Source organism: Erythrolamprus reginae, chromosome 5 (assembly GCF_031021105.1).
Source record: "Erythrolamprus reginae isolate rEryReg1 chromosome 5, rEryReg1.hap1, whole genome shotgun sequence".
Lineage (NCBI taxonomy): Eukaryota > Metazoa > Chordata > Lepidosauria > Squamata > Dipsadidae > Erythrolamprus > Erythrolamprus reginae.
The window spans coordinates 72,935,853-72,959,508 of record NC_091954.1 but is presented as its reverse complement, the minus strand read 5'-3'; the positions used below and the strand labels follow the sequence as shown (position 1 = coordinate 72,959,508).

At 40.4% G+C, this 23,656-nt stretch overlaps 1 protein-coding gene across 2 annotated transcripts; it reads right to left on the bottom strand.

The window, feature by feature from the left end:
* Positions 1–21,397, bottom strand: PTTG1IP (PTTG1 interacting protein). 2 transcript variants are annotated; one of them, XM_070753136.1, is made up of 7 exons: positions 21,164–21,397; positions 17,194–17,249; positions 8,491–8,599; positions 7,128–7,233; positions 5,253–5,318; positions 3,939–3,985; positions 1–1,129 (listed from the first exon to the last, which is right to left on the bottom strand). In XM_070753136.1, exons 1-7 carry the CDS (start codon positions 21,261–21,263, stop codon positions 1,083–1,085), a joined length of 531 nt encoding a protein of 176 aa, XP_070609237.1. In that variant the 5' UTR covers positions 21,264–21,397; the 3' UTR covers positions 1–1,082. The 2 variants fall into 2 exon arrangements, with proteins under 2 accessions (XP_070609237.1, XP_070609236.1); XM_070753135.1 differs by having other exon boundaries at positions 5,253–5,321; positions 21,164–21,384.
* Between the last annotated feature and the right edge of the window lie 2,259 nt (positions 21,398–23,656).

Below are 23,656 nucleotides of genomic sequence, written 5' to 3'. Positions count from 1 at the left end.
TAACCTTTAAAAAAAAAGTTTATTTTTTTTCCAAATAATTATTTGTTCTCCGATTAATATTAAATATTACAAAAATCAATTTTTGTTAGTCTTGATATGACTTGTCAGAACAAATTAAAAATGTTTACCCTCCAGTACATAAGACTCAAAATGTAAAGTTGTCTGAAAAGAGACTATTGCATCAAACCGAAAACTTTTATCAATAAGACTTAAAGTACATAAACTTATATGGTGGTTATAAAGGACATTATTTCTGACATTATACAAGAAGTTACTATTTGAATATATAAGGATACAATTATACATTATAGAGTTTGGCAATTTTTTATTACAATATTAAAGTAATTCAGGAAGACTGAATATAGCTGAACCTTTACAGTTTAAATGCATATGGCTAAATGAGTTCCAGTATAAAGTTTAAAGCAGTATCAAGCTCTTATTAACATTCAGTTTAATGACTTCTATGGTAGATTTTTAAAGGCACAAAACAGAAGGACTATACATATTTTGCAAAGAAATATAAAATCAATTTATAAAAGTGCAGACCTTTAGAATTCCATAACAAAAATATTTTGAGAGCAATTTATTTTTGGAATCATTTACTCACTTTTGCCAGAGAATCTATTATGACATTTTTGTATGATAGTGTATGATATTTTTGTATAGGAAATTCCTAAGTATATATAAGGATCTACTATTAATACTAGAATGTCTCAAACTGTTGGTCACAGAAGAAAGGATACAATATGTGCACATCCTTTCCCAATTTATCAATAAATTTGGCTTAAGACATTGCTGGCAATTGAAGAATGTACAAAAAGCAAAATATAGTAGCATCTGCTTAATAGTTGGGGGGGGGGATCACATGAATATATTGCAGCCTCCAGAGTTTTAGAGGTATGTTGGTTTGTTCATTAATTTCAATCTTTATCTGTCACTGTAATTATGGTCAGTTCCATCTTGCATTAAGATCATTTTTCTATTTCCAATTAAGGCATCTAATGTACATATCATTTTTTTTCACAACGGTACATTATATAGACAGCACTGCCAGATGATATTTGGGTATTTCAAAAGAAATCTTAGTTATTTTCAAATTTGGCATATGGATTTTCCTCTTTAAACAAACCTGAAAGAAAAATAAATAAATATTTAGAACGTTAAACATATTAGTGGTATATGGCAAAGCCTAAAAGGTGTTGGAATGGAGGCTGGCCTTATTATTTATTTATTTATTCATTTATTCATTCATTCATTCATTTATTTTGTCCAATACACAATGTGGGTTTTAGTGGGTATATATCTATATACACATAGTAAAATACATGATGAAGGTTATAGAGGAGATACTCATTATGAAGTCCTTTCTAATCACCAGAAGGTAAATGCTACCCCCACCTCACCATAAAGTCTTTTCATACCCCATTTCCTTTAGCTAGAAGCAAGACTTAAAACTTCTTATTGTGCTGGGAGCTTTTATGTTATATGTGCCAGTTCTTTCTTGGCGTCCAAAATGAAGCCAGGAGACCCATGTCATAAAATCCAGTGTTAAGACTGAAGAGAGCTGAAAAGAGGAGTTTCCTCCAAAGGACAAGAAATCTTAAGCTCTGCTTTCTAGCTATCAGCTCCATTAGGTGACTCAAAAGAGGAAACAGAAATTAGTTGTCAATTACTAAAAATGAAGGCCACAATATGTTGTAACTGTCAGAAACAGGAGAACCGTAAACAGATACCATAGTAGCCAGAAGAGATTAGGAATGTAGATATGGGCATTCAAGGACAGTTAAGGATTGCTGCAAACGGCCAACAACCTAGTGGTGATGCCTTGCTTCTTCCATAATGTCCCCTTTTGGTGCTTGTCCAAACCTCTCGTCCCATTTCTCTCTTCATACATTTCCCTTTGGGTGCTTGTCCAACCACCCATTTCTATTTCTCCCCCCATACTGTACGTCCCTTTTTGGTGCTTGGCCCACACCACCCCCTCCTATTTCTCCCCCCATATGTCCCATTTTGATGCTTGTCCTACCACCCCTTCCTATTCCTCCTTTCATATGTCCCCTTTTGGTGCTTGTCCAAAGTTCCCTCCTATTTCTCCCGTCATACGTCCTCTTTTGCTGCCTCTCCAAGCACCCCGCTAGCCTTGCTTTATCCACCCTCCCCATTTGGCTGACCCTCCAAGCACCCCACTTGCCTTGCTTTATCCATACGCCCCCTTTCGCTGCCTCTCCCCACCCTCCGTTCGCCTCGCTTCTAAAGTTTTGGAGTTTGCTAATGGGTTTGCACACAATATTTGCTTTTACATTGATTCCTATGGGAAAAATTGCTTCTTCTTACAAACTTTTCAACTTACGAACCAGGTCACGGAACGAATTAAGTTCGTAGGTAGAGGTACCATTGTATACGCATTTTCAGTTGCAAAGAAACTATCATGTATTTTATAATTCTGAATATGTGCATATGAAATATGTTATACATTCTTTAGATAAAACATTAAACAACAAACTCAATATCACAATTACTGAAACACAAATACCGAAACCAGTTAGTATACACCATTCTTGCTATGTTAAATAACAGTGTAATTGTTTTTCTCCACCTCTTTCAAATTCAACTTTAGAGGTAGGAATCAAGTAGTATATCAATCGCGAAAGGAAAAATATAGTCCTGAAAACTGTTTTAATTTAATAATAATTAATAATAATAATTTATTGGATTTGTATGCCGCCCCTCTCTGCAGACTCGGGGCGGCTAACAACAATAATTTATTTATTTATTTATTATTTATTTATTTATTATTTGGATTTGTATGCCGCCCCTCTCCGAAGACTCGGGGCGGCTCACAACAAGTGAAAAAACAATCCAATACATAATCCAATTAATTAAAATATTAAAAGTTTTTTAAAAAAACCCTATACTAATATACACACACACAAGCATACCATGTATAAATTCAGCGGGCCCAGGGGGAGATGTTTAGTTTCCCCATGCCTGACGGCAAAGGTGGGTTTTGAGAAGTTTACGGAAGGCAGGAAGAGTAGGGGCAGTTCTGATCTCCGGGCGGGAGTTGGTTCCAGAGAGTCGGTGCCGCCACAGAGAAGGCTGTCCCCCTGGGGCCCGCCAACCGACATTGTTTAGTTAACAGGACCCGGAGGAGGCCCACTCTGTGGGACCTAATCGGTCGCTGGGATTCGTGCGGCAGAAGGCGGTCTCGGAGGTAATCTGGTCCATTACCATGTAGGGCTTTAAAGGTCATGACCATCACTTTGAATTGTGACCGGAAACTGATCGGCAGCCAATGCAAGCCACCGAGTGTTGAAGAAACGTGGGTGAATCTTGGAAGCCCCACGATGGCTCTCGCGGCTGCGTTCTGCACGATCTGAAGTTTCCGAACACTTTTCAGAGGTAGCCCCATGTAGAGAGCGTTGCAGTAATCGAACCTCGAGGTGATGAGGGCATGAGTGACTGTGAGCAATGACTCCCTGTCCAAATAGGGCCGCAACTGGTGCACCAGGCGAACCTGGGCAAACGCCCCCCTCGCCACAGCCGAAAGATGATGTTCCAATGTCAGCTGTGGATCGAGGAGGACGCCCAAGTTGCAAACCCTCTCTGAGGGGGTCAGTAGTTTCCGCCCCCCCCGGGTAATGGACAGACAGATGGAATTGTCCTTGGGAGGCAAGACCCACAGCCACTCTGTCTTGTCTGGGTTGAGTTTGAGTTTGTTGACACCCATCCAGGCCCCAACAGCCTCCAGGCACCGGCACATCACTTCCACTGCTTTTGGAGCTTTATAACTAAAGCCGACCAATGTTAAGCAACATTCTTTGTAACAAAAATAACATGATATATGATCTCTTAACCCACCCCTATATTTTATTACAAAGAATGGCTTTGTAATAAAGGCTTTACTTTAAAAAGATATAAATTATAGTACACATTACCATATTTTTTCCTGATTTCATCATGTCTAGATTTCATCTCTGCTCTCCTGTAGGAAATGTCAAGCATGTTATTTTATGGAAGAAAGAGAAGGAAGTCCAAACCAACTACCTTCTATCTAGCAAATAACAAAAATAAATAAATTAACAAAAATATAATGGGTTAGAATCATAAGACAGTTGGACAATTACCATAAAACCTCTTCATATGCTAGTAACAGAAAGAAAAAAATGTTCCAGTCAAGCATCAAAATAATGTAATGAAAACTGTCGGGTGAATGTATATACTGTAATGCAGAGATTTTACAAAAATCTCATTTAATATACTACTTCCACAATTTCAGTCCGAATATAGACTATTCCATGATGCATGTTCTAAACATTTTACATTTGGTACATCCCTAATACTAAATTTTTTAAAAATAACAGATTTGCATTCAAATCATTAAAAAAATGAAACGGAGACATCCAAATTAGGGTAATTTCCCCTAAAAGATGTACTTAGAAAATGAGTTGCTTTCTACCCAGCTTCCAGATCTCATTTTAAAGTTCAGGAATACTTTGAATAATATAGAAACCTTTATGCAAGAATTTTTTATTTTTATTTTTTTAAACCTTCATATTTTCAAACTTTTTACTCATTACTATCTAGGTGTAAAAAGATCTAGGAATGGCACTGATAATTCTGGCACATATTACCATGCACATATGCACTTAATCTAATATGGAATTTTCAGATAATCCACCATATATGGCCACCTTGGACTCCTACAATGAGATCTTAAACATCTGTGCTTGGTGTTCTATATAGACATCTTCCAGAATGGTAAACAGTGGGATAAAAGCAGGGGCATCAGCAATGACTGGGAAGATAGGGGGGAAAATGAGGGAAAGGGTAAGTAGGTGAATCATGCTTGGATACAAATGAAACTGCAGCTATGGGGAAGGAAGATGGTGGGGGAATTGGCAGGCAGGCTGGGGCACAGGAGGAGTAGAGGAATGGAAATGTAGAAGAGGGAAGCAGCCTTGCCTTTCTCAATCTATAAGACAACTCTGGATTTTGTCTGATCAGAAATTGTTACATTATTTGCTTTGGTCAAGTGGGAAACAGTTTGGACAAGCATTCAATCACAGTATTTGCTTCATTCAAAAGGAAAAACACATTTCTTTTTTTGTGCACACTCCTATTTATTGTATCTCTGCAAACAAATTCAAGAAAACATCCAATTGTGAAGCAAGCTTTATTTCTTGATTTGCAAGAAATGACCCAAAGACTAGAAAAAAACAACTGGCATCCATAAACTAAAAGGAACACACCTTTCTTCCTGTCGAACTCTCCTTTGTTCTTTTTCCCTGGCATCCTTTTCATCATCTTTATCGGCCCTGCTTAAAATAAGGTTACAAACAGATTGCAATTTGTCATTATTCCATATTACAAATTCATCAAGCAATGAAAAAGAGTAATCAAAAACAGACTGCCATTATGGCATCCAGGTGAGATTATATGTCTGATTCAATGTCTGAAGGAAAAGGCACTGGAGTGTGTGTGAATGGCATCAGTGGTGACTTCTGGCTGGCAGTGTATTTGGAAATACTTTCTTAATCTTTTTCAGATGCAATAAATTTACATTTGAAAAAGTCTTTGAAATCAACAGGACAAAGAAAACAACCACCTACTGAGCCAGCATTCCTTCCAAATTACAGGAGATAAAGCAAAAAGGGAAGTATTTTAAACACTTTAAACCAAAGCAAAGACATTTTGATTAAGAGAGATAAAAATGGATAAAGGGAATGGTATAGTACAAATGTAAAAAGATTATAGCTTTTGGTGCTATTTGAAATTGAATTGAATAAATAGACCAGATCTCCCAGATCTTTGTGGGAGTGAAGACTGTTCAATATTAAAAGTAAAAGGCAGTGAAATTTACAAAATATGGTAGAAAGTTTTAATGGGAGATCAATTGTGTCACTTGAAAACATAGAACTAAAATCTTAAGCATACTGTATAGAAAAGGCAAAGGGGCGTGTGTATGTGTGAAATTTGCATTTTATTTTCATCTTCATCATTGATTTATTTTTACTTTTGAAATTATAAATAAAAGAATGGCAACCGTTAGAAAAGTGGCAAGTCTTGAGGATTCTTGGCACAGCTAACAGAAAATAGAGATTACTCCAGAAATATTACAAAAGATGATTGATCTGGTGGAAAAGCAGAAGCCTGAATCTGTAAAATCTGTTTAAAAGGAGCTAGTTGTTTTTAAAGTGAGAATGAAAGAAAGATTTGGAAAGAGGAAAGAGGAAATGGAGGAACAAGTTATTAAAAATGAAGAAAAGTATTTCATTATTTTAAAAATGAAAGAATATGTAAGACATAAAATCATGTGAAATATTAATACCACTTTATAATGCCTTGGTATGATCACACTTGGATTATTATTATTATTACTATTATTATTATTATTATTATTATTAATTTATTTATTTCATTTATATGCCGCTCACTCCAAATGGACTCTGAGCTGCTAACAAGCATAAATACAATATAAGTAAAAAACCAATAATAATAATCCATCACACTTGGATTATTATTATTACTATTATTACTATTATTATTTATTTATGTATTGCATTTATATGCCGCTCACTCCAAACGGACTGTAAGTGGCTAACAAGTATAAATACAATATAAGTAAAAAACCAATTAAAAACATCGCTAAAACCACATGTATTATAAAACCATACTTGCAACAATCAGTCTTAATTCCAAGAATCAGTCTTAACTCCAGGCCTGCCGTAAAAGCCAGGTTTTAACAACTTTCCGGAAAACCGGTAGGAGGAGATAGTGTGAATCTCTGGGGTCAATTGATTCCACAGGGTCGGAGCGGCCACAGAGAAGGCTCTTCCCTGAGGTCCCGCCAACCAACATTGTTTGGCAGACAGGACTTGGAGAAGGTCGACTCTGTGGGCCCTTACTGAATCCAATTTATATATCCAATTTACGTAACCATAATATAAAAAAGATGTTTGAGACTCTAGAAAGAGTGCAGACAAAAGCAACGAAGATAATTAGGGGGTTGGAGACTCTTTCAAAATTTGTATTTTTATTCTTTTAAAAACATCTTTAATAAAAATTATATGAAAACATATTGCTATTCTAATATAACATTATCCCCCAAATCATCTGATACTTGCTTTCTGTTCTTTTTTTTCCTGCAGCAGAAACAGCAACAGATGAAAAGTGTGATGAGGATTATTCCTCCCACTACAGACATGGCGATGATCAGTGCTTCAAAATTCACTGGAATATTTTAACACAAAAAAGTTAGTGTGGAAACTAACTGCCAAATAAATATTCATTTAGTCAATTTAGAGCCCTAATTGTTTATTTTAAAAAGATCAATTATTTCAAACAAAGATCGAAAGCTTATATTTTGAGAAAAACTGCTCTGCTGTAGAACAGTTACATACAAATCAGTTATGAGGAGGCAAATTAAAGCCCCCTGCAATTAAAAAAAATTGAATATATTTAGTCTCAGTGGTGGCTGATTTTTCCCGCACACAAATTTTAACTCTCATAGTCATGAATATGAAATGTGAAGGTTAATATTCATGACTATGAGAGTAAAAGGGGGGGGGGGGATCAGCTGCCACTAAGATCCCCCCACATTTTTTAACTCATAGATATGAATAGGAATTTTCAAAATCAGAAGCTGCATATCTTATAGTTACCAAATTTATTTATTTGTTTATTGGATTTGTATGCCGCCCCTTCCGCAGATGCTGTAGTCAAGCAGAGACTGATACAATGCAGTCATATTATGTTTTCATTACAGTTTTATCCAACCTTTATAAATAACTCAAGATGGTAAACATACCTAATAATCTTTCCTCCTCCTATTTTCTCCATAATAGCAACCCCATGAGATGAGTCAGGCTAAGGGTCTAAATTCACCTAATTGGCCTTCATGCCTTAGGCAGGACAAGAACTCAGTCTCCTGGTTTCTAGGACAGTACTTTAACTACTGCACCAAACTGACTCTGTTTTCAATTCCTTGAATAATCACCACAGCTTCAATATTTATACTGATTAGCGATTGATAATTTTTTAATCCATTAAACATTTGTATGATACAACTGGGAGATACTGGATCAGCTGTGGGTGGTTCCCGTTTCGGCCCGGTTCTTAGAACCGGTAGCAGCAGCGGCAGGAGGCTCCGCCAACCCGCCCAGAACGCTTCTGTATATGCACAGAATCATTACGTCCAGGTGCAAATGCACAAACCGGTAGTTAAGGTTTTTAGAACCCACTACTGATACCGATACTAAAAGAGGTTTTGTTCCTATCATCTTGAAAACCTTGGTAATTTGAACGGTACAAATGTACCTTTTGTACAAATTAATTGTACAAAACTGTTGCAAAGAAACTGTAAGCTTTTGTTAAGAAGTTAATCATACAAGACTCTGCAGTAATATGAAATATTTGCAGGAGGAAGGCTATTGCCTGAAACATAACATGCTAATGACAAGTAAAAGAAAATTTCTTGAGTGAACTTACCCCAACATACACCCCAGCGTGCAGCGCTCAGTTCACAAAGAGAACGTGGAGGGAGGATGTTCCGAACAGGATACTCCACACACTTTGAGCTGCTGCTGCACCATAAACACTGAAAGAAAAATCATGTGGTTAAATAACGCAAGGTAAGCAAGATTGCAAAATTGCGAACCCATTCTGAGGGACAATTTCTCGTCCCCCAGAGCCAGGGATGGACAGTTGATACAGTCTTTAGGAGACAGTATCCACAGCCACTTGATTTTGTCTGGGTTGAGTCTGAGCCTGTTGACAATGATCCAGACCCTGACAGCTTCCAGACACCGGCATATCACACCCATTACTTCACTAAACTGACATGGGGTGGAACTATACAACTGGGCATCACCAGCATATTGCTGAAACCTCACCCCAAAATGTTGGATGACCTCACCCAGTGGTTTCATGTAGATATTAAATAGAGCAGCGAGGACCGAGCCCTGAGGCACACCACAAACAAGGGGTCTAGGGGTCAACCTCTGTCTTCCTGCCAACGCTGACTGTGAATGACCAGAGAGATAGGAATAAAACAGCCGCAGCACAGTGCCTCCCAACCCTAAATCCCTTAGTCATCCCAGAAGGATACCATGGTCAATGGCATCAAAAGCTGCTGAGAAGTCAAGTAGTACCAAGATAGAGGAATGATGCCCATCTCGGGCTTGCCAGAGATCATCCAGCAGTGTGACTAAAGCAATTTCTGTGCTATAGCCAGACCTGAAGCCAGATGGACAAGGGTCCAGATAATCCATTAAATCCAATGACCGTAGGAGTTGAAGTGCCACCACTTTCTCTACAACCTTTCCCACTAAGGGAAGATTGGAGACTGGACGGAAGTTATTTAATTCTGCTGGATCCAGGGAAAGCTTTTTGAGGAGGGGTCTCACCACTGCCTCCTTTAAAGGTTTTAGGAAGAACCCAGATAAGACGGAGTGGCTGTGGGTTTTGCCTCCCAAGGACAATTCCATCTGTCCGTCCATTACCCTGGGGGGGGAATTATTGACCCCCTCGGAGAGGGTCCGCAACTTGGGTGTCCTCCTCGATCCATAGCTCACATTAGAGAACCATCTTTCAGCTGTGGCGAGGGGGGCGTTTGCCCAGGTTCGCCTGGTGCACCAGTTGCGGCCCTATCTGGACCGGGACTCATTGCTCACAGTCACTCATGCCCTCATCACCTCGAGGTTCGACTACTGTAATGCTCTCTACATGGGGCTACCTTTGAAAAGTGTTCGGAAACTTCACATCGTGCAGAATGCAGCTGCGAGAGCAGTCATGGGCTTACCTAGGTATGCCCATGTTTCACCATCACTCCGCAGTCTGCATTGGCTGCCGATCAATTTCCGGTCACAATTCAAAGTGTTGGTTATGACCTTTAAAGCCCTTCATGGCACTGGACCAGAATATCTCCAAGATCGCCTCCTGCCGCACGAATCCCAGCGACCGATTAGGTCCCACAGAGTGGGCCTTCTCCGGGTCCCATCAACTAAACAATGTCGGTTGGCGGGCCCCAGGGGAAGAGCCTTCTCTGTGGCGGCCCCGACTCTCTGGAACCAACTCCCCCCAGAGATTAGAACTGCCCCTACTCTCCCTGCCTTCCGTAAACTCCTTAAAACCCACCTTTGCCATCAGGCATGGGGGAACTGAAACACCTCCCCCGGGCATGTACAATTTATGCATGGTATGTTTGTGTGTGTGTTTGTTAGTAAATGGGGTTCTTTTTAAATCTTTTTAAATATTTTAAATTTATTTGGATTTGTCATGATTTGCTGTATCTTGCTGTGAGCCGCCCCGAGTCTGCGGAGAGGGGCGGCATACAAATCTAAATAATAAATTAATAAATAAATAAAAGAACCCCTCACTCAAGGACGCATTAACTAAAGCCTTGTGTCATCTCCCTGCTGGCCGAAACCAGCCAGGAAGGGCACGGGTCCAACAAACAAGTGGAGGAACTTATCACTCCCACAGCCTTGTCTACTTCCTCAGGAGTCACAGGCACAAACTCATCCATATAATAGGACTAAAACATGACCCTCTCATCTTGGTTGGAATTGCCCAATCCGAGTCCAGGTTCGTCCGAATCTGAGAGATTTTATCTAATAAACTGTGCAAACTTCTCATCTCTACACCTCAGTGGCTCCTCCATTCCCAATACATTAAGGAGGGAACAGGTCACGCTAAATAGGGCGGCTGGGTGCAAATCACCAGATGCAATAAGCGTGGAAAAATGTGAGCACTTTGCTGCCCATATCGCCACTAAATAAATCTCTTATTTAGATTTTTAAGGCTCTTTAAAGTATTTGGTCACACTCGGAGTTACTGGTCCTCCAGTGTCGCTCTAGACATCTCTTCCAGCACTTCATCTCCTGGAGATCCTCAGTAAACCAGGGAGCTTTCCTGGATCCATCGCCATGGAGAGGTCGCAAAGGCGCAATCCAGTCCAGTGCCCCTCTGGAAGATGTACGGGCTTCAACTACGTAGAATTCTATAGGCTATCACTAGCACCTTGGATTACACTCAGAAGCCAACTTGTAATTATGGAACCAATTTTATATAACAATTTATCCATGCATGTAAATGGGCTGTGATTTTTGCTATAGATGGCTCCTTTTGCTATAGCTGGAGTTTCTAGATGGCTTTCCAGGGCAAACGCCTGTAGCTTAAGTAACAATAAATTATCCAAATTGTGACAAAAGATGTGTGATCTTTGTTAGATAAGAAAAGTTATCAGTGTGGTACATTAGCTGGGCAAAGGGCTCAATGTAGATACAGTGGTACCTCATCTTACGAACGCCTCTTCTAACGAACTTTTCAAGATACGAACCCGGTGTTTAAGATTTTTTTGCCTCTTCTTCCGAACTATTTTCACCTTACGAACCCAAGCAGCTGCTGCTGGGATGAAGGGGTTTCTTTCCCCCCCCCTTTTTTGAAGAAAGAAAAGGGAGGGGCTGCTTGGAGTAGGAAACATTTTGCAGAGAACAACGTGCTTGCAAAGGAACGGAAAGGGTGTCTTTTTAAGAAAGAAAAGGGAGGAGGGAGGGGCTGCTTGGGGGAGGAAAATATTTGCAGAGAACAAGGTGCTTGCAAAGGAACTGAAACGGTGTCTTTTGAAGAAAGAAAAGGGAAGGGCCCTTGCCTTTCTTCCTTCCCACTCACCCTTTAGCCTAGCCTTGCTTCTTCCACCCGCCCCCTTTAGCTGCTCCTCCCTGCCCTCTGTTCGCCTCCCTTCTAAAGTTTGGGATTTTCCTGAAGGATTTGCAGGCATTATTTGCTTTTACATTGATTCCTATGGGAAACATTGTTTCATCTTACGAACTTTTCACCTTACGAACTTCCTCCTGGAACCAATTAAGTTCGTATGATGAGGTACCACTGTATTAAATGTAATAAAAGAGTCAAGTCTTGTGACAGCCCAATGGTTCAACCTTTCATCCTCTCCATCACTCCTAACTGAGAACATCCATTCAGAAAAGAGCACAGCTATCCATTGAGCAGTGTCCCCAATTCCCAACCCTTTCAGTCCAGGCATCCCGAAGGATGATACTTTTGATGCTATTAAAGACTGCCAAGAAATCCAATAGGTTAGGGTCATGGTTGTAATCCAGGTCCTGCCACAGATCATCAGCAATAATCACCAATGCAGTTTCTGTCCTGCACTTTTAAAAACCTGTGTCTCCCCATGAAGAAAACATGAGGCTATTCATTAAACTGAGTCAGCAATGCTTCTTATCAAAATGCTGAATTTAGCACCTATTATGCCAAGAGAATTAAAGGAAAAAAATCCTATTCAGAATTTTAAGGAAAAAAGGAGCACACAAGTGGTCATTTTGAAAAACATTATGCCTTTACTATTATGGAAAAGGTACAGAAATTTATAAACCAGAACATTTGCAAAGTAAAGAACAAAGAAAGAAATCGGTAAAAACTTGCAAAACAGCATTTAAACCATTTGATATAAACCCTCTGGATAAGCAGGATTTCTGTTAATCAGTACAAGTATTTTGTGCCCATGGGGTACAGTGAGTCCAATTAAGTTCCAGAACTGAATAATACTTTTGTCCTAATCTGGCATCAAAGGCTTTAGAAATGCTTGATTTAAGAACTTTAACTTGCAAACATACAGGCAAGCTTTACTGACAGATTAGTTAATTAAAAAGCAAGCTCTGTCAATGGTTGTTAGCTAAAATTTAAAGCAGAGCATTTCTAACTTCCAGCAAGATTTTTCTTTAAACTTTGCCCCATGGCTTACAAAACCTAAGCCACACTTGATGCTGCACATCCTGGTTTTCAATATTTATCAAGACAGCCTTTTCCACGTTTGATTTTAAAGTAGTTGCAGTAACTGCCACCTGTTTAAAGAATAATCTGTTCCCAAGATAAGATGTCACTATTCAAAATACACTAATTGCAAGTTACATATCTTCCTGTATCATGCAGATAACATCAGTTTTTTACAACTCCTATCCTTCATAATGCCTTATGAGATGTTAATATTGTATAGGAGGCTTCTCCCATTTGGATCGGGAGTCACTGCTCACAGTCACTCATGCCCTCATCACCTCGAGGCTCGACTACTGTAATGCTATCCACATGGGGCTACCTTTGAAGAATGTTTGGAAACTCCAGATCGTGCAGAATGCAGTTGCGAGAGCAATCATGGGCTTCTCTAAGTATGCCCATGTTACTCCAACACTCTGCAGTCTGCATTGGTTGCCGATCAGTTTCCAGTCACAATTCAAAGTGTTGATTATGACCTATAAAGCCCTTCATGGCATCGGACCAGAATATCTCCGGGACCGCCTCCTGCCGCACGAATCCCAGCGACCAGTTAGGTCCCACAGAGTTGGCCTTCTCCGGGTCCCGTCGACGAAACAATATCGTCTGGTGGGACCCAGGGGAAGAGCCTTCTCTGTGGTGGCTCCGACCCTATGGAACCAGCTCCCCCCAGAGATTAGGATTGCCCCCACCCTCCTTGCCTTTCGTAAACTCCTTAAAACCCACCTCTGCCGTCAGGCATGGGGGAATTGAAACATCTCCCTCTTGCCCGTGTAGTTTTGGTGCATGATTGATTGTGTGCTTGTTTTTTATATATTGGGGTTTCTTTTTTGGACTTTTTAACCTAAAACTGTAATTTAGATTGCTAAATATTAGATTTGTTACTATGCACTGTTTTTACCATTGTTGTGACCCGCCCCGAGTCTGCGGAGAGGGGCGGCATATAAATCCAATAAATCTAATCTAATCTAATCTCTGCTCCTGTCAAGCAACAAAACTGTAACACTGATTCTTGGCTAGTGTGAAACTTAATTTGTTAACTTTATACATTTCAAAAATTTATACATTTCAATTTCAAAAGTGAGAAAAGGCAGTTTAGCTCATTATTTTTCCAAACCATTAAAAACAATAAAACTTATTTTTAACAATTGTAAACGTTTTCTTATTTCCCTTAGCAATTGTTTCATGTAATTTTTTTTAGCAAGTTGGTATCTTCATTTTTCATGTTTTTGCTTTAACCTTCCTATTGAATTACTCTAATACATAATCATATTTTATGCCATTTTCCTTTTTAACTAGCTTCTATTTAATAAAGTACTTTCTGTTCTCTTTTATAGGGCAGTGTCTCCCTTTCACACTACTAAGATGCCACATGTCATGCATCTGACTCTTTCCCATGTTAATGTCTTGCATTTTATTCTTTTTTGCCACCCTTCCAACCCAAGTAAGACAAAATTAAGATTACTCAATCTCTGAGATCCCCATTTTTAACTTTGTCTTTCGCACTAATGGGTAGAAATGAATTTCCACAATATCAGCTAAAAGAATCATGAGATTTAATACAGGCAAACATCAGGCTTAGAAGAATGAAGCCTTTGCAAAAGCCTTTGATGGGTGTCAACAGACTCCAACTCAACCCTGCTAAGACAGAGTGGCTGTGGGTTTTGCCTCCCAAAGACAATTCCATCTGTCCGTCCATCATCCTGGGGGGGAGTTATTGACCTCCTCGGAGAGGGTCCACAACTTGGGCGTCCTCCTCGATCCACAGCTCACATTAGAGAAACATCTTTCAGCTGTGGCGAGGGGGGCATTTGCCCAGGTTTGCCTGGTGCACCAGTTGCGGCCCTATCTGGGAGTCACTCCTCACAGTCACTCATGCCCTCATCACCTCGAGGCTCGACTACTGTAATGCTCTCTACATGGGGCTACCTTTGAAAAGTGTTCGGAAACTTCAGATCATGCAGAATGCAGCTGCGAGAGCAATCATGGGCTTCTCTAAGTATGCCCATGTTACTCCAACACTCCATGGCTTGCATTGGCTGCCGATCAGTTTCCAGGCACAATTCAAAGTGTTGGTCATCACCTATAAAGCCCTTCATGGCACCAGACCAGGGTATCTACGAGACCGCCTTCTGCCGCATGAATCCCAGCGACCGGTTAGGTCCCATAGAGTGGCCCTTCTCCGGGTCCCGTCAACTAAACAATGTCGTTTGGTGGGGCCCAAGGGAAAAGCCTTCTCTGTGGCAGCCCCGGCCCTCTGGAACCAACTCCCCCCCGGAGATTAGAATTGCCCCCACCCTCCTTGCCTTTCGTAAGCTCCTTAAAACCCATCTTTGCAGTCAGGCATGGGGGAACTGAGATATTCTTTCCCCCTAGGCCTTTACAATTTATGCATATTATGTTTGTTTGTAGGGATGTTTGGTTTTTACAATAAGGGTTTTTAGTTGTTTTAGTATTGGATTTATATGATGTTTTTTATTACTGTTGTTACCCGCCCCGAGTCTACGGAGAGGGGCGGCATACAAATCAAATCAAATCAAATCAAATCAAATCAAATCAAATCAAATCAATAAAACATTAATTCTAGACAAAACATGCAAAAGAATATTAATAGATGATTTAATTTCAGACTACAAATTCTGCAAATTCCAACCATATGGGAACCAAAATTCAGACCTGATGTATCCTGTGCCATACCAAACATTTCTACCTCCTGAAATGTATACAAGGCTGTGAAGAATGGATGCTATAATTCATTCTCCCTTCTGATGATTATCACAAACAGCAGCAAGAGCAAGGTATGCTTGTTAAATTCACTGGTTCTTACTCTGTTCAGAAAGTAACTCCACCAGTGCAGTTCATATTCTGCAGAGCAGAGCAGGAGACTTTTGGGTCCCATTAGTAATTAACAGTTCAAGTATTGAAACATTCAGTGACCAATTCTCAGAATAAAGCCCAATGGGGCCAATTTCCCAGTTGGAATACACAGACCTGCAATGTAAGTGTAGTTGGGCTAATATTACTCAGTAAGATTACTTTTGCACCATTTTGGTTTGTACTTTTAGAAATCCTTTTTAAGTAAAAAGATAGCATAAACATAGAAACATAGAAGACTGACGGCAGAAAAAGACCTCATGGTCCATCTAGTCTGCCCTTATATTATTTCCTGTATTTTATCTTACACTGGATATATGTTTATCCCAGGCATGTTTAAATTCGGTTACTGTGGATTTACCAACCAGGTCTGCTGGAAGTTTGTTCCAAGGATCTACTACTCTTTCAGTAAAATAATATTTTCTCATGTTGCCTTTGATCTTTCCCCCAACTAACTTCAGATTGTGTCCCCTTGTTCTTGTGTTCACTTTCCTATTAAAAACACTTCCCTCCTGAACCTTATTTAACCCTTTAACATATTTAAATGTTTCGATCATGTCCCCCTTTTCCTTCTGTCCTCCAGACTATACAGATTGAGTTCATTAAGTCTTTCCTGATACGTTTTATGCTTAAGACCTTCCACCATTCTTGTAGCCCGTCTTTGGACCCGTTCAATTTTGTCAATATCTTTTTGTAGGTGAGGTCTCCAGAACTGAACACAGTATTCCAAATGTGGTCTCACCAGCATTCTATATAGCGGGATCACAATCTCCCTCTTCCTGCTTGTTATACCTCTAGCTATGCAGCCAAGCATCCTACTTGCTTTTCCTACCGCCCGACCACACTGCTCACCCATTTTGAGGCTGTCATAAATCAGAAATCAGAAATAAAACAGATGTAATCTCTTTTGCATGAGAAACTTTTTTTTTTTTACAATAGCCAATCCATTGTGTAAACTAATAGAGTAGACATTTTCGGGCTGAGCAGCATTTCACCATCTTATGACTCACACTATTAAATTATTTGTAACCTCAAGGCATTCTTGGAAATTATGATGATAATGGAAGCTAGAGCTTTTTATCCTGTTGTTGTTATAATAAGTATTATCAATTGCAAAAAGTTAGATGGAATAGGCAACTCATCTAGCACCAAGGAAGATTATCCCCAGGCATCATACTGAGTAATCTGATGTACAAAACTGAATTGTGTTCATTAGTAATGTACCATTTCCGTATAATTAACATATAACTTTCGATAACAAATAAAACTCTTTTTTCCTTCCTCACTGCATTAGCAGTCATGCGATATCTTAATCAGGAAGCTGGGTAAATGTAACAAATATTCTACAACGCACGCAGTAATCAATTTTATGGCACTAGGTATGGTACTTTATAACAACGGAACTTATTATATAAAACAGAATATCTGAACAGCTCTAAATTAGACTGCCTTTGAAATCACTCTATGAAGCACATATAGATCGGAATTTTATTTAGAGAACAGCTGTTTACTAATTGTGTTACTTACTGTGACATTTTTCAAGCATTCTTCACAAGTTTTATTTGTGTACTTCTGGCACCCAACTGTGAAAATAAGTTAATAATTAAGTTAATCTCTTCATTTTCCCAACTTCTCTCCTGACTTTGTTTGTTTTGTTTAGCAATCAGACATAATGCTGCATCCTTTATGATTGAATGTCCAGATTCAAAGCTATTTGTCTATAATAATACTTACATCTTGTTTGAAGAGCTAACAGTAAGTCAACATCAAACACATTGTTTTATAAAGCAATGGTGTTAAACTCAAGGCCAGGGAAGGGGTGGTGGAATCCGGCCCATAAAGTCACCCTGCAAACAGTGAAGGACCAGCTTGCAGGAGCTCTGCCAGCAAAAATGAGCTTGGGAGGGCTATGGGCAGCCCTCCCAAGCTCCATTTTCACTGGCAGGGGGTTGCAGGAGCGTTCGCAACTGAAAACCTAGCTTGCAAGCCTGTTTTCACTGGCAGAGCACTTGGGCCATCACATGACATGAGTGATGTCTAGCTGGCCACACACCCCTGGTCATGCCCACCCTGGCTCCCCAAGGTCAAACACAATCCCGACGCTGCTCTCAATGAAATTGAGTTTGACATCCATGCTTTAAAGGCAGTCCCTGGAGTGCCTTTAAACTCCTCCCGGAGTGCCTTTAAACTCCCCCCGGAGATTAGAATTGCCCCCACCCTCCTCGCCTTTCGTAAGCTCCTTAAAACCCACCTCTGCTGTCAGGCATGGGGGAACTGAGATATTCTTTCCCCCTAGGCCTTTACAATTTATGCATGTTATGTTTGTTTGTAGGGATGTTTGGTTTTACAATAAGGGTTTTTTAGTTGTTTTAGTATTGGATTTATATGATGTTTTTTATTACTGTTGTTAGCCACCCCGAGTCTACGAAGAGGGGCAGCATACAAATCCAATAAATAAATAAATCAATAAAGTTGTTAAGCTTTCTTCTACTAAAGCAGCAGTCTTTTTCCATTTATGTCCGATTCTCTCAGATTTCCTGGAGAACTCCCTCTAGTTTTCTTGGCAAAGATCAGAGTGGTTTTTCTCTGTTCCTCCTTCCTAGGGCTCAGAGAAAATGACTAGCCCAAGTTCATGGAGTTTGTTTTGTGCCTAAGGCAGGACTAGGACTAGAACTCTGGTCTACTGGTTTCTAGCCTTAACCTTACACCAAAGTGACTCTCAAACAGCCTTACACAATTCTTAACAGGTTATATGTACAGTGGTACCTCTACTTACGAACTTAATTCGTTCTGTGACCAGGTTCTTAAATAGAAACGTTTGTAAGAAAAAGCTATTTTTTCCCATAGGAATCAATGTAAAAGCAAATAATGCGTGCGATTGGGGAAACCACAGGGAGGGTGGAGGCCCTGTTTCCTCCCAGGAGATTCCTAAAGAGGCCCCATGGAGGCTTCTCCCTGCCTTTTCCGGTTACAGTTTCGGAGGCTCGGGTTTGTAAGTGGAAAATGGTTCTTGAGAAGAGGCAAAAAAAATCTTGAACACCCAGTTCTTATCTAGAAAAGTTTGTAAGTAGAGGCATTCTTAGGTAGAGGTACCACTGTACTTTGTTCAAATATAAGAACATAGAATAAGAAAATGGACAAGTTTTAGAATAGAGGCTTTCACATAATGCTTTAGCATTCTGGTAGTTGTATATACGATCTGGCCAGACATTTCATTTATATATGATACTGATAGGGATACCTCATAATCCTACTTTTTATAAATTAAATGTGTTAAACTCAGATGCCAGAGTTTGTGTCCATAGAATGCAGACCAACAGGATTAGATGTCAATTATACCAGTGCTTTAAATTATCCCTTTTTGAAAGCCAGTTTTGTATGGGCACCAGGCTAGAATCCAGAAACTGTTTGTTCTAATCCCATATGAAGTCAGCTGAGTGACTTTGGACCAGTCACTCAGCCCTAGGATATTGGCAATGTCAACCACTTTCAAAAACATTTTACAAGGAAACTAAAGACTTGTACAAGCAGTCACCAGGAAGCAACGTTAACTCAAAGGCATACAAGGAGACATACATACACAATTCCCTCTTTGCATCTAGAGCAATGGTCCTCAACATTTTTGGCACCAGGGACCTCTTTTGTTTACAATGTTTACATGGATCAGGAGGAGAGGAACATTCACCTCTAGTTGTGCAGCTATATCCTAATAGGCCATTGGGGGGGGGACATTGTACCCTCTAAGCTGCGTGCGTGCACACGCACCCCAAAACACCCTCCGCGCACCCTTTTCCAAGGGCGTGCAAGGAGCCGCGCCCCCCCCTACTCCTCCCAACGCCTTCATCCCCCTCGCATCCCTGGCTTCTTACTGCTGCCGCCTGCACGCCCCTCTTTCTCCTCTGTTTCCGCCTTGGGGCGCGGCTCCTCCCGCAGCAGGAACGCCCGCCCCGCCCCTCTCGCAGTCCCTTTGCCGAAAGTGCTTTCTTTCCGGGCTGTCAGCGAGGGGGCTGCATGAGAGGTGGGGCAGGCGTTCTTCTCACAGCGGAGGCAGGTGAAAGTGATTTTCAATGTCGGGCCGGCAAAGGTTTTTCTTATTTTTAATGTTCCGGGTAGGCTGGCAGGGGGATGGGGAGCGTGCGCGCCCACGCGCCCGACACTGAAAATCACCTTTGCCGGTCTCTGCTGTGAGAAGAACGGAGAGAGAACGAGAAAGAATGAGAGCAACAGACAGAGCAAGATAGAGAGAAAGTGAGAAAGAGAGAGAGAGAGAAAGAGGGGGGGAGAAAGTGAGATAGCAAGAGAGAGAGAACAAGAGAGAAAGAAAACAAGAGGGAAAGAGTGAGAGAAAGAAAGAGAAAGCAAGAGACAGAGAGAGAGAAAGAAAACAAGAGAGAGAAAGTGAGAAAAAGAGAGAGAGCAAGAGGGGGAGAGAGAGAGAAAGAAAGCAAGAGAGAGAGAGAAAGAGAGAGAATAGAGGAAGGAAGAGAGAGATGAGAGAGGAAGGAAGGAAGAGAGTGAGAGAGTGAGAGAGGGGAAGAAAGCAAGAGAGAGAGACAGAGAAAGCAAGAGAGAGAAAAAAGAGTTATAGGTGACTTTAACGCAGTTGTTAGAATGCAGCAGTGCAGGCTACTTCATCTAACTGCTAGCTGTAGTTCAGCAGTTCAAATCTGACCACCAGCTCAAATTGACTCAGCCTTCCATCCTTCCCAGGTGGGTAAAATGAGAACCCAGATTGTTGGGGGCAATATGCTGATTCTGTAAACCGCTTAAAGAGGGCTGCAAAAGCACTATGAAGCGGTATATTAAGTCTAAGTGCTATTGCTAGTGCTACTTTCATAGTATTTTGAATTTTAAACGCTGGAAAAGGGAAAGACCATGTTGAATACAGTAAAAAAAACAAACTTTTAAATCAATTCAACAGCCATGCAACCGATTAAACACCAGGAGTGCTCTGGAGTACAAACAGGCAGCTTTGCAAGATGCTGACAAACCGCACCTCCCATTAATTCCAAATTACGAGGTACGCTAAGAGCTTTAGGTTGTTGTCAACTCTTTTGAGTTACAGGTTTTTTTTCTCGCCTCCTTTGTCACCCAGACACCCCTATTACAGCAAGCACAGGGATCCGGAGACAAGACCACAAGGCTGGCGGTTCTATTCCCCTCTCTGCCCCAATCCCCCCAAATCAGGGGTGGGCAAAGTTGGCTCTTCAATGACTTGTGGACTTCAACTCCCAGAATTCCTGAGCCCATCACGCTAGCTCAGGAATTCTGGGAGTTGAAGTCCAGAAGCCATAGAAGAGCCAACTTTGCCTACCCCTGCCCCAAATACACCCGTTACTGTCTTCGCTTTTTAAACTCGGGACTCGAAGCCGACGAGAAGAAAAAGCCGAAGCGGCGCCCCAAAGTGTACTACAAGGAGCCTCGCAACTGCTCCGACCACATTCCCAAACAATCCCCATGGTAGCCTCCGTCCCATAGCATCTCCGGCGTCTCTTACTTTCTTGCCCAGCGGCCGCCAGAGTGCCCAGGACCATGGCAGCCAGAGTGCAGAGGAGCAGCGGGAGGCCCAACAGACGCAAGCGGCGCGAGAAACCCATGGCGACTGAAACAAGCAAAGAAGGCGGCCGCCTCTCCGAGCCTCTTCGGCTCCGCTCGCCCTGATTTTCTTTTCAAGACCGGAAAACAACCCCGGGAGAGAGGCGTCCGGGCCCGCCCATCGCCGTGCACGCGCACTGTTTTTTTGGACGGGAGTACGCCGTGGGCGGGACTAAGCAGTGCGCGTTACACGGTGCGCGCTCCCGAAATTAAGTGGGCGGTTCCGTATACAGTATACAGTATACTAATACAGTACTCGTCAAAGTTGCTTGTGTTTATTTGGTGTCCGCGGCTAAATTCTTATTTTTATATATATGTGTATTCGTAGATTTTCACGGGTATATGTATGTAGATTGTTCTGAGTTCGGGTTTTGCCCTGTGTAATATAGACATGCAAAATATTACACAGGGCAAAACCCGAACTCAGAACAATCTACATATATATGTACGTACAGTATAAAGGATAGACACACACATACACACACACGGAGCTTTCAACATAAATTCCCTAAGAACTCTGGGCGGCTTACAACAATAAAACAATATCAAAAACAGTATATAAAAACAGTTTAAAACCCCTTAAAAACCATACATATCTCCTTGATCCTGCTGGCTTTTTGCAGCCTCCAAGGTCAAGAATCCAAATGCTGCCTTCTTCCATCTGGGTTATTCTTCTGTACCGCATTTGGAATCTATCTAATATTTAAATAACAATAATAATTTATGACAAGCCAAGGAAGAAAAGCTAAAGAAAAATAACAAGCCAACCAAATTAATTCAAACACACTGTAGGACAATGAAGGATATCTGACATAATAATAATAATAATATTACATGGGGTTTTTCTTAAATCGTTAAATATTTTAATTAATTGGATTGTTGTGACTGTTTTTACTTGTTGTGAGCCGCCCCGAGTCTTCGGAGAGGGGCGGCATACAAGTCCAACTAATAAATAAAATAAAATAAAATAAAATAAAATAAAATAAAATAAAATAAAATAAAATAAAATAAAATAAAATAAAATAAAATAAAATAAAATAAAATAAAATAAAATAAAATAAAATAAAATAAAATAAAATAAAATAAAATAAAATAAAATAAAATAAAATAAAATAAAATAAATAAATAAATAATAATAATAATAATAATAATTTATTAGATTTGTATGCCGCCCCTCTCCGAGGACTGGGAGCAGCTTCTTGATTCAGTAATAGTTATGATGAGATATGTATAAATAAATATGTATAAATAAATAAAGGATAGGAATCAATCCAGTTACCTTTTCAAAATACATGCCACTTTTTATACTCCCAGAATCATGGAATATCATCAGAACTATTATTAAATCAAGAAGATCAGATATCCTTCATTCCCCAGGTTCATCTGGTGCACCAGTTGCGGCCCTACTTGGACAGGGAGTCATTGCTCACAGTCGCTCATGCCCTCATCACCTCGAGGTTCGATTACTGCAACGCTCTCTACATTGGGCTACCTTTGAAAAGTGTTTGGAAACTTCAGATAGTGCAGAACGCGGCCGCAAGAGCCATCGTGGGGCTTCCCAGATTCGCCCACGTTTCTACAACACTCCGTGGCCTGCATTGGCTGCCAATCAGTTTCCGGTCACAAGTCAAAGTGTTGGTCATGACCTTTAAAGCCCTATATGGCATTGGACCAGAATACCTCCGGAACCGCCTGCTACCGCACGAATCCCAGCGACCGATAAGGTCCCACAGAGTTGGCCTTCTCCGGGTCCCGTCGACTAAACAATGTTGTTTGGCGGGCCCCAGGGGAAGAGCCTTCTCTGTGGCAGCCCCGGCCCTCTGGAACCAACTCCCCCTGGAGATTAGAACTGCCCCCACCCTCCCTGTCTTTTGTAAACTACTCAAGACTCATTTATACCGCCAGGCATGGGGGAGTTGAGATAGCCCTTCCCCCTAGGCCATTACAAGTCACGCATGGTATTTTTGTGTGTATGTTTGGTTTTATAATAGGGGTTTTAGTGTTTTTTATTATTGGATTGTACATGTTGTTTTTATTATTGTTGTTAGCCGCCCCGAGTCTATGGAGAGGGGCGGCATACAAATCCAATAAATTATTATTATTATTATTATTATTATTATTATTATTATTATTATTTATATGTTTCTTTTTTAATATTAGATTTGTTTCACTATAATATTGTTTTTTATTATTGTTGTGAGCCGCCCCAAGTCTTCGGAGAGGGGCGGCATACAAATCTAATAAATTATTATTATTTATTTGTTTGTTTATTTATTGGATTTGTATTATTATTATTATTATTATTATTATTATTATTATTATTATTATTATTATTATTTCCCAACAGTGAGTTTGAATTAATTTTGGTTGGCTTGGGTTTTTTTCTTTAGCTTTT

Coding starts and splice junctions, on each gene's coding strand:
- PTTG1IP (XM_070753135.1), bottom strand. CDS start 21,263: ATGGGTTTCTCGCGCCGCTTGCGTCTGTTGGGCCTCCCGCTGCTCCTC. Junction 17,250..21,163: donor GGCGGCCGCTGGGCAAGAAA/GTAAGAGACGCC, acceptor TTATTTTCACAG/TTGGGTGCCAGAAGTACACA. Junction 1,130..3,938: donor TGAAATCAGGAAAAAATATG/GTAATGTGTACT, acceptor TTTTTCTTTCAG/GTTTGTTTAAAGAGGAAAAT.